General features: G+C 42.4%; 1 protein-coding gene across 1 annotated transcript; it reads left to right on the top strand.

The window, feature by feature from the left end:
- Positions 1 to 2603: 2603 nt before the first annotated feature.
- Positions 2604 to 9581, top strand: spred2a (sprouty related EVH1 domain containing 2a). The gene is made up of 6 exons (XM_047578416.1): positions 2604 to 3018; positions 5738 to 5912; positions 6797 to 6965; positions 7070 to 7134; positions 7928 to 8083; positions 8520 to 9581. The coding sequence occupies exons 1-6, from the start codon at positions 2993 to 2995 to the stop codon at positions 9210 to 9212; spliced, it is 1284 nt and encodes a 427-aa protein (XP_047434372.1). The 5' UTR covers positions 2604 to 2992; the 3' UTR covers positions 9213 to 9581.
- The last annotated feature ends 1109 nt before the right edge of the window (positions 9582 to 10690 follow it).

The following is a 10690-nucleotide window of genomic DNA, read 5'->3' as shown; positions in this document are numbered from 1 at the left end:
AGAGAAGGTGATTGACTGCAGTCTGAAGTCTTTCAGTGAAATGTACGCTTCCAGGACTCTGAAGCTAAGATTGTAGTTGATCCCTGTCACCCTGGACGCAGACTGTTTAACAGACTCCCCTCTGGCAGGATCCTGCGATCCATCGGGTGCAGGACCACAGTTTTTATGTTTACGACTTATTTTATTTTATCTTGTTCTATATTTTTCATGTAACAAACACCAAGGTAAACTCCTTGTGTGTACAATGATGGCAATAAAGTCTTCCTCATCGATGGAAGTGAGCAACACAGGGCTCCTCGTCGTTCTGGCACCTTTCCTGTTTACCCTGTTTACCCTGTACACATCTGTCTTCAAGTACAGGTATGAGTCCTGCCACATTCAGATAATACTCTGATGATACAGCTCAGAGGGGAGGACATTGAAGAGGTGCAAACCAATACGTTCTTAGGGGTGCATCTCGACAACAAACTGGACTGGTCTGGTAACTCGGGCTAGGTATCGATATTTGATAACAATAGTTTGTATGGCAGTAAAGCGGGAAGCCGTTGCCTGGTCAGCTTCCGAGATGTTGCAGCAAAACGTTCAAAAGTATGGCTATACTACATGTCTGTGGGACCGGGTACAAATAGATGCTTACAATGCGGCAAGATTATTCCGGGGAAAACGGGGAATACCAGCAACATGATGAAGCACCTCATCAAGCACGGAACAAACTTCAGGGTGGAGAATTGTACTGTGTTTAAGAAGCCGGCTTCTACACCAGTGTCGTCGTTGTCGTCATTTAAACAGGACACGGTGCAACTGTCGATAAATTCATGTAATATATAAATGGTACTGGTTAGATTCAGAATATTAGTTGTGATGTTAAAAATTACACAGCCGAAATAATGCTTGTACTTGTTTGTACAGTCATTTAATAAATATTGGAGCACTTTCTAAATGTATTCATGTAAAGAATCTTTTGAATGGGGAGGAGTGGTGACATTTACGCAACCGATTGCTTTCTGTTCACATGATTAATATAGAATGAAGTTGAAAAGAGTATGGAATGAAGTACTCAATTGGTATCGGTACTGGTATCGAAATTTTTTAAACAATACCCAGCCCTACTGATAACACAGACGCCATGTACAGAAAGAGGCAGAATCGACTCTTCTTCCTTTGGAAGAAGCCAGTCGGTGGTTCCCAGTGCTGTTTTTCATGCTACATTACGTGGGTGAACTAGACCAGGGGTTGGAAACCTGCGGCTCCGGAGCCACATGCGTCTCTTTCGTCCCTCTGTTGCGGCTTCCTGTGGCGAGATGTGTGGAGTAAGGACGCTAATCAAATTTCTTCACTTTTTCCCGCTAACTGCCCCAGAATAGCAGCAACTATTCACTCAAACGTTAACGAGCAAGAGCTACACAATGACTGAATGACACTGAATGCCACACCACTAACAACTTTAATTCAAATGTATTGTATTTTAGTTGGTTTCTAACTTATTTAACTTATTGAAGACTTCTAAATTTGAACTCTTGGGGATCTTGTAACATAAAATAAAATGTGTTGAGAGGCGCACATGCAACACAGTGCAGTCCACTTTTATATTTGTCCATCTATTTTCCTATTCTATTCTATTCTATTCTATTACCTGGGTGATCCTGTGATCCTGTTATTGGGTCTCACGGAAGGGGGCACACAAGGAACTGCAGGACCTCACGCACAAGAGGGAAACTCTGTCAAGTAACTAGGCTTTCCTCCATGATGCTCAGCCAAGCACAGCCCAAAGAAACAATCTAGAGTTGTCTTCCTGTTGGCCCTCCACTTGCAGGAAATTGGGATCAGTTGCAGTAGATATGAAGCAAGTAAAGTCATTCTGAATATCCTGAAATATCACCAACAACACGTGTCCATGTCTCCTGATCTCATTTAAATATCTCAAGCCCTTCATCTCAACACCAAACACTGGGGATGACTGTGATTGATGGAAGTAGAATGACTGGGCCACTGGGTGACAGCAGGTGCTTTTATTTATTTATTTATTTTAAAGGAGTTCTTATTTTGAAGAGCCATTTGAGTGTCAAAGTAAAGATCAGTGTTTTACTGAAACAATACTTCACACAGATCACATGATTTGTCTTATAAGTACTGTTTTTCTAATAAGAACTTTAATGAGGCAGCATTAAAATGAAGTACAAAGTAAATGATGTGATGATGATTTTTTTGATAATGAAGATGTCTGAAGGCCTGAATGAATTTTAACAGTAAATAATAATCATAATATAGAGTCATATATAGACTCAAGAAAGAAAGGAATGTATTTGCACTTATCATGTTGATTAAACACATTCAATAGTTGAAAGTGTATAAGATAAGATAAAAAATAATGACATCCACAGGTGATTAACCCAAATTAATCCAAAGCAACACTATGATTTATCTGAATAAAAATGTTAATTGTTTGACAGCACTAATATATACACACACACATATATATGTATATATATATATATATATATATATATATACATATATATATATATATATATATACACATATATATATATATATATTAATATATATCATTATTTCTACTCTTATATGTATATTTTATTGACATGACAGTGTTTTATTATTGTCATCATTAACATTTTCATTATTATCATTATTATTATTTGTTATCCGGTAAAAACACGTGACTCTGCGGTCCTTCGGGTCTGACGTCAGCCGCCGCTCCGCTCCGTCTGGATCCATCATGGAGTGAGGAGGAGGACATGGGGCTCGTCCGGGGCCATCCTCACCGACACCAGCGCACCGCCATCGGTCACCACATTCCAGCAGGGTCCGAAAGACGAGGAGGAGAAGAAGGAGGAGGAGGAGGAAGAAGAGGCGGAGGCTTGGATGCGCTCGGGTAGCCGAATGAGAGTAAATCCCGGGGAGGAAATATGAGGACACCGGACCGCGCTGCGGCGGCGGGAGTTTGTTCTTACCGGAGGTGAAACGAAAAAACATGAGCGAGGACACGAGACCAGACGAGTGAGTAGACTCCCCCTTCCCTTTCACCATCATCACCACCACCACTATCATCATCATCATCATCATCATCTTTATGACGGAGGAGACGGTGGGATAGATTAAAGAGGAAGAGGAGGAAGAAGATGAGGAGGAAGAAAGGAGAGGAAGAGGTGCAGGAGGAGGAGAAGAGGAAGAAGAGAGAAAGAGGAGGAGGAGGAGGAGGAGGATGAAGATGCCTGCAGGTTGTGACTCATCAGAGCTGCAAGATGATTGGCTGATGATCTGTCACCTTGTCTTCAGGTGATTCTAGAGGATACACGTCGACCAATCAGAGCTCTCCATCTTCAGTGACCTCTGTGACATCATCAACAGAATGTAAACAAACAAAGTCATCTTTAGCCTGGCTTTGTTGTTGCCACGGCAACCGCTTTGTCTTCATTTTATTTATTTATTTATTTATTTAAAACGAATGACCACAGAGGTCGGGGTGGATGGTTGGGTGGACGTAGCGTAGGGGCTGTCTAAGGTAGATCTGAAGAAAAAAAAATCTATGAATGTTGGAGCGAAACCTCCAAACAAAAAAACTCCAGAAACCACCAGCTGTCCAACAACTGTCTTCACTGAGGTCAACTCACACCAGCTTAAAAAAAGACAAACGAGGAAAAAGAAGACGTCAATGCTGTCAAAAAGAAGAAGAAGAGGAAAGCAGGAAGTAAATAGTTGAATGAGGATGTTTGGTGAGGTGGTAGTAGAGCCACTCAGGTCAAAGGCTGCATCCAAATAATGACGATAATGAACGCTGAACGCTGCAACATTTACAAGAAGAGAAAAATTTCCTAGAGACAAATCTTCCAGAGCGAGTTAGGGAGTTTATGGCAGCGTTGGAGGACCAGAACATTTCTGGAGTAGAGAACACAAGGTACGAGCTCCCCTCTATACACTAGATTAACTGTGACAGAAAGATTTACCAGACGGAATCCAGTCAACTCTAGGAGAAGACAAGGAAAGACTTTAGAGGGAAGGAAATTTTAGGACATTTAAGATACTTTCTTGTTTCCTGTTGTGGTTGCAGTGAACAAATGACTGGATTTTCCGCTCTCTCATCGGCCTCAAGCAGACTGGATGGAGCTGGTTGTGCTCAAAGTTTGTTCCTGTTAAAAAGTTTTTATTTCTTTAATGTGTTGTTCTGGAGGTTTCAGGCTTTGAGTTCTCAAAAGCATCTTGAGATAATTTGAGTTAATTTACGATGATCTATGAATAAAACTGAGCCGAGTGTCAGTTGATAAACCAGCAATGGCCGATGAGGCCATCTTTGTCTTTGTGATGAGCGAGTGAGGACTGATGATGATTGTTTTGTCCTCTGAAGATGATTTGGCCTCTTTCAGTTCCTCTGTTTGTACCAGAGAAACCTGGGACCTTAAAAGCATTTCCACCCCAGGAATTTCCATCAGAGCCAAGAACCGCTGAGGACTTCCCATCCTCTTCATGTGTTTTCTCTGGAGCTTCCAGGGTGCAAGACATCGTTATAGCCCCCAAACTGTCCCCCGCTCAGAGTGGAAACACTTTCTGAAGGTTTGGGGATTTGGAACGGCACATACACTTAAATAAACCCAACAATGTGGAGGTCACTTTCGACAGGTGTGAAGGCTGAGGGAACGTTTCTGTCAAAGTAAAAGTATGTTGGTTCCAAAAGTAGGGGTCAAGGCCCACCAGGGTGGTAATATAAATCCAGTCATATCCAGTTTGGTTAAATAGTAAAGAAAGTTTTCATCCCGAAAGTAACAAAAGATGATGTGTTGGATCAGACCAGTTTATGTGTTGCTGGTAAAACGCTGCCATCTTGTGACAAAGCAAATAAAACCTGATTCATCGTCAGTTGTTTTACAGGTGATTTGCAAATGGAGGAACGCCAAGTAACCTTTTCAGGGCTCTACAACTTCTACAACTACAACAAGTTAAAATATCTTCCATCTCCTTCCTCCTCTGCCGAGAAATCTTAGTCCCGAGCAGAAGCTTCAACTCATAGATCACAAACTGGATTCAAAAGTATGATGGCAAAAACAAAGACACATGAAAGATGAGAAACCAGAGGGAAATCGAGGAGATATCACAAATCTCTGGAAAGACAGCGTTGGTTTGACGAAGATGGAGTCAAAACTGAAGTATTTCTGAGTGAGTCAAATCAGGAAATCAGTGGAGACATCCAGCTTTGATCTGGAGGACTAAGACCTGGTTGGACTAGGGTTAGGGTTAGGGTTAGGAAAAGCATTATATCAATGGAAGGTCCTCGCAAAGCCAGACACAGGAGTTTGCAGTGATGACTCATGCTACACACACCATCTGTTTGACAGTCAGGCTGAATCACACGGCAGAGGGAAGCTGTGTGACATCCTGTCGTCAACGGCGACGCAGTGACCGTGGAAACAGAATGCAGGAAAGATGTCGGAGTGGTTATGGTTATGGTTCTGGTTGTTGTTTGCGATTGTATTTTATCACAGATAATTGCGTTGTGCACGTTGAGGATGGACGTTCTGATTGGACAGCATGCAATAGATTTTAAGATTCTTATGTTGGTTCATAAAACTCTTAATGATCTTATCCAAGCTATTTATCAGATTTGCTTTTATCATATGAAAGTCTTCTGGTAGTAGCCTTATAATCATACCCAGGGTTAGATATTTTCCGACTGTAGTGTCTAGAATTTGCTGATTTTAAATCTTAAATGCTTTGCTTGTTACAGTGACAGCTACATTGTGCGCGTCAAAGCGGTGGTGATGACGAGAGATGAGTCAAGTGGCGGCTGGTTGGCGCAAGACGGCTGCCTGAGTCGAGTGGGCGTCTGTAGGTTGCTGCCGCCACAACTCCTGGGACGCAACACATTCCTTATCCACGGGGAGCGTCTCAAAGACAAGCAGGTTGGTGCTCAGGAAACAGTAAACTACATCCTCACAAACCTCTGCAAAGATTGCACACCCATGTTTAACCCTTTATGGGGCAAGGAGCCATATTTGGTATCACATCAGATTTTAAATTGCATCCTTGTTCCTCCCAGTGAGGTTTAGAAGCATGTGGTTTTCATTCAGCCAATCAGAGAAGATCAAGGAAACATTCTCAGGTCTAATCAGGGTCTTATGTGGTCTACAAGGTCCACCTCTGCGTGAGATCTGAGCAGAACTGATTTATTAGGTACCATGAAAAAGATGTGGCCTAATGTTGCCCAATATGATAATATTTACATTTGTTAACCACTTAAGGGCAAGGAACCTATGGTAAATTAATTCTTCTTGATTTAATCCATGAAAATTTCAAAATTTCAAAATTCTTGTGTCACAATAATAATTTGATTGAGTGCCCTATAAGGGGTTAAAGATTTTTAATGTAGACCACTGGTCCTCAACTCCTAGGGGTTGCACATGTTTGAAATAATAAAATGAATATTTGAACCTGTGTATAATTTGAATAGCTTAACACTGAACGGAAAATTATAATAATAATGTATATTTATAAATAACACAAGGCCGAGTTTAATATAGAACACATATAGTAGGTGTGGGATCCCTACTTCATCTCTCTATCAGTTTTCTTGACCTGGAAAACGTTATAAATGTATGACGTAGACAATTACTTTTATAACATTTGTTACTGTAAACATGATGATGATTTTCCTTTTGTGTTAATGAAGTTCTTATTTGAACCCAAACCATGATCTGTCTCGTTTGTCATGTCTCCGACCTTTGAGACTCCTTCGGCGTCTCGTTTGCCTCATCTTGTTGGTCCAACCTGTCGTCTTTGTTTTCAGGTGATCCTGGAGTGCTTCCTGAAAAAGGACCTCGTCTACACAAAGGCCACGCCCACATTCCACCACTGGAAGGTGGACAACAGGAAGTGTGGTCTGACCTTTCAGAGCCCATCAGACGCCCGAGCCTTTGACCGCGGGGTGAGGAAGGCCCTGGAGGATCTGACAGAAGGTACAAAGTCACATGAGCTCGTACGACTCCCGGCTGAAAGTCTGATGGAGCAAACCGGCGTAAACTGAGGTCACAGTCTCACAGATCTTCTCTCTGATCTCCAGGGTCAACAACGTCCTCATCAACGCTGCAGAATGAAGCGGAGCTCGGAGATGACGACGTCTTCACGGTAAGAAGTTCTGGTTCCTGCAACATTTGCAGGTTTTTTTATGCAATGGGTTCAGTATTTGACAGATACACACCAAACATCTTAAATCAATCAAGACTTGTTTTTTGTCAGGAAGATAATTCTTCTTACTAGTGTTTGTGTTTTTGAATGTTTGTCTCTTTGTGCTTTTGTTCCTAAATTCTCTTATTCTCAAAACGAGAACTAGCACAAGTCTAGAGATAATTAATTATTCTCATTTTATTCTCTTAACTTATTAAAAAAAGTTAATGACCAAATGTCATTCATTGTTTTATTGTCAGTATTGACTGTAGCATCACAACTACTGCTGTTGACTAAACTGTTATGTTCAGGTTTTCATTGTATCAACACAAATCTAATTGTTTCTTATTTAAAGACACTGATTTGGTGACATCTGGGGGTTCTTTAAAGCCAGATTGATGCTTCATCATCAACTCTAAAACCAAGTCTTTGAAACCATAAACTTGATGACCATAAACCTGACCACCAGTGGATTACAGTATGATGTTTTATTGTGAGTAGTGAGGAAGTCAGGTGACATATTTATGATATTATTATCATATTTTTATGCATAATCCCTTTGTTCAGCTCCAGTTATCCATTTTCAACCTCTTAGCCAAAGCATGATTTCTCCAGACATCCCTTTTCTAGGGTTCCAGTTTCTTGGATGGATCCCAATCTTTTCTGGATCCTTGGGTTTCTTCTCAGCTCTGCATCCCGGTTAAACCTCCAGGCAGGAATTCCTCTGTCACACGTCTCCTTCTTCCTCCTCCAGACTGCCACCGACAGCTCGTCCAACTCATCCCAGAGGAGAGAGCCGGCGATGCATGCAGTGGCACCACCCAGCTTCTGTGAGGCCCGACGGCACCACTGCATCCTGGGACATTTCTACGAGCAGCATCGCCCCCCTGATCACTACTTCCTGGACCAGGTGAGTAGAGTCAGGCCCATTTATAAAATTAAAACTTGAATCTACATAAAAGAACTTTTCAGACTCCATCACTGTCATATTCTAAAGAAGTATAAACTCATTGTATATAAAAACATCAACAACATGTAATCTGCAGCAAAATAAGACTGAACGATCCCATTGAGAGAAACTGCATTCAGCCAGCCGATCATCCCACCCGGTGCAGAACTGAACGCTTCAGACGCTCCTCAACAGCACACAGCTCTGACCTCACTGAGCCCATATGTAGCATACTTACACTGTTCATTTCTTTGGATATCAGCCTGCTGTGTTGTCCTTGAAATGTCTGATTATTCAAATAACGTCTTATAAGCTCAAATAACATTCTAGTCTCATCTTGTTAATATTAGTTGTAGCTTGTTTTAGCTTAACAATTCATATTTTTTGTCTTTGTCAGGTTGTGCACATGTTTCCCCATCACGTCAGCTTCCAGGTGGAAGAGGAGGAGATCGTACGCATTAATCCCCGCGAGCGAACCTGGCTCACCGGCTACGAGGACTACCGTCACACAAACTCAACCCGAGACAAACTTGCCCAGCCTCGTAACCCGGAAACCTACGTGCATTTCACGAAGAGCAACGTGCCCAAACATGACTACTCCTATCCCTACCCACTGACCTGCAATGTGCAGCAAGGCTGCAACAGTAAACCCGGCTGTCTGGAGGTGGGCGGCAGCCGCAGGGCGGTGGTGACGGTGCAACCGCGAGCCCAGCAGCCCAAAGGCGAGCGGCGGAAGGTGGATGGAGAGCGTCTGCGTTGTGTGTACTGTCAGGACATGTTCGACCATGAGGACAACGTTCGGGGGCGATGCCACGAAGCTCCCGACCCCATCCAGACCTGCATCCGGCGGGTCAGTTTCATGTGGTGCGCAGACAGCCTGCTGTACCATTGCATGTCGGACCCAGAGGGGGATTACTCCGACCCGTGCTCCTGCGACACCGGCGACGAGCGCTTCTGCCTGCGTTGGACGGCGCTGGTGGGTCTGTCACTGCTGGCACCCTGCATGTGCTGCTACGCCCCCCTCAGGGCCTGCTACCGCTGTGGCGTTGCCTGCCACTGCTGCGGTGGGAAACACAAAGCAGTGGGTTGACACCACAGTCTGTAGAAAAAATGGTCTCTACTTCCTCCCATTGTTCATCATTGACGTTGGGGATACAGGCGGCGCTCACGGCCCTAGGAGGTTGCTTCAGGAGCAGTTGTAAATTGCAACCGTCAATCATCATGATGTCACATTCTGTTTTTATAACGTCAGATACCTAAAACAAAACTTGTCACAAACATTGACCCTTGAACATGCATCAATATTATATTAACTACCTGAAATAACAGAAACCATCCTTGAAAAAAAAAATTTGACGTGTATTTTAGTGTTTTTGTCTCATCCACCTAGCCACCAGTTGTGTGCCACATGTGTTGGGTTCACTATAGAGGAGCTGTCATGGCGTCACTTTTTTTTTTTACGGCCTATGGCTGAGACGTCGGCGCAGGTCACGTCCACCCCACGGAGACAGCAGCTAAAGGGACAAAAGGGAGGCAGCAAAACAGAGGAGTCTGGGGTTTCTGTGTAACCTTTGTTGTTGTTGCTCGGCTCGATTTCCAGAAGGAGGGAATGAACTGGAATGGTGGATGGAAAAAAGTATTTTTTGTGACACTGAGGACCAAATAACTTCTAACTAGCTCTCACTATTAAGAATTTTCATCTCTGCTTGTGTGTCTTAAAACATTGTGTGTAGCCTGTATGGACGAAGAGTTTGAGTTTGTGGAGCTCACACTCAAAACAAATTTAACAATACAATGTAGGATGACATTAATGCTTCAGAAAAGAAATATCAAACAAATGATTAAGTTAAAGGTATTAACTTTTTGATAAAGGGGTGAATACACTTGAGGAGTGGTGGTTAGTGTAGCTTAGCAACAAGCTTGACTACTGTTGGCTACGAAATAGTTTTGTATATCTGATCCAACGAAGATAAGACTAACAAGATACAGGGTCTTAATCAGTGAAAGCAGAGTCCCGCTTCACCCTTCGCCCAGTCTATATGCTAAGCTAAGCTAACTGCATCCAGACTCAGCTTTACCAACAGTAAGTTATGGATCTTGTCGAATTCTCAGCTCGAAAGCAAATGGTCTCACTTCATCAGAGAACTGGTCTGCTCAGTTTATTTCCAGAACCAGTAAGAACCTGCTAGAAGATGCTAGAACTAAGTAATTAATTAAGCTGCAATTGTAATTGGACCCAACTTTAGCAAGTGTGATGCTAAATGATTTATTGTGGACGAGTCTACATCATGACCGACTCTTTCGTGAGCATTTATATATTTTCAGTGCTGCTGAAAAGTTTTAAAATCCTTCAGTATTTTATATGTTCCTGCATAAAATGACTCATGACATCCTGAAAATATACAACAAGAACCAAGTCAAACTAATGACACAGAAATATTATTCATGTCTATTTGTTTATTTGGGAAAAAGAGCTCTAATGACCTGTTTTGGGCCTGTTCTGCTGCATCTAGTCATCATTGATGGACCAATAAACTGTGAATTCTACCAGTGAACTCTAAAAGAAAA

The sequence above is a fragment of the Mugil cephalus genome, chromosome 2 (assembly GCF_022458985.1).
Source record: "Mugil cephalus isolate CIBA_MC_2020 chromosome 2, CIBA_Mcephalus_1.1, whole genome shotgun sequence".
NCBI lineage: Eukaryota > Metazoa > Chordata > Actinopteri > Mugiliformes > Mugilidae > Mugil > Mugil cephalus.
This window is presented reverse-complemented; position numbering and strand designations above follow the sequence as displayed.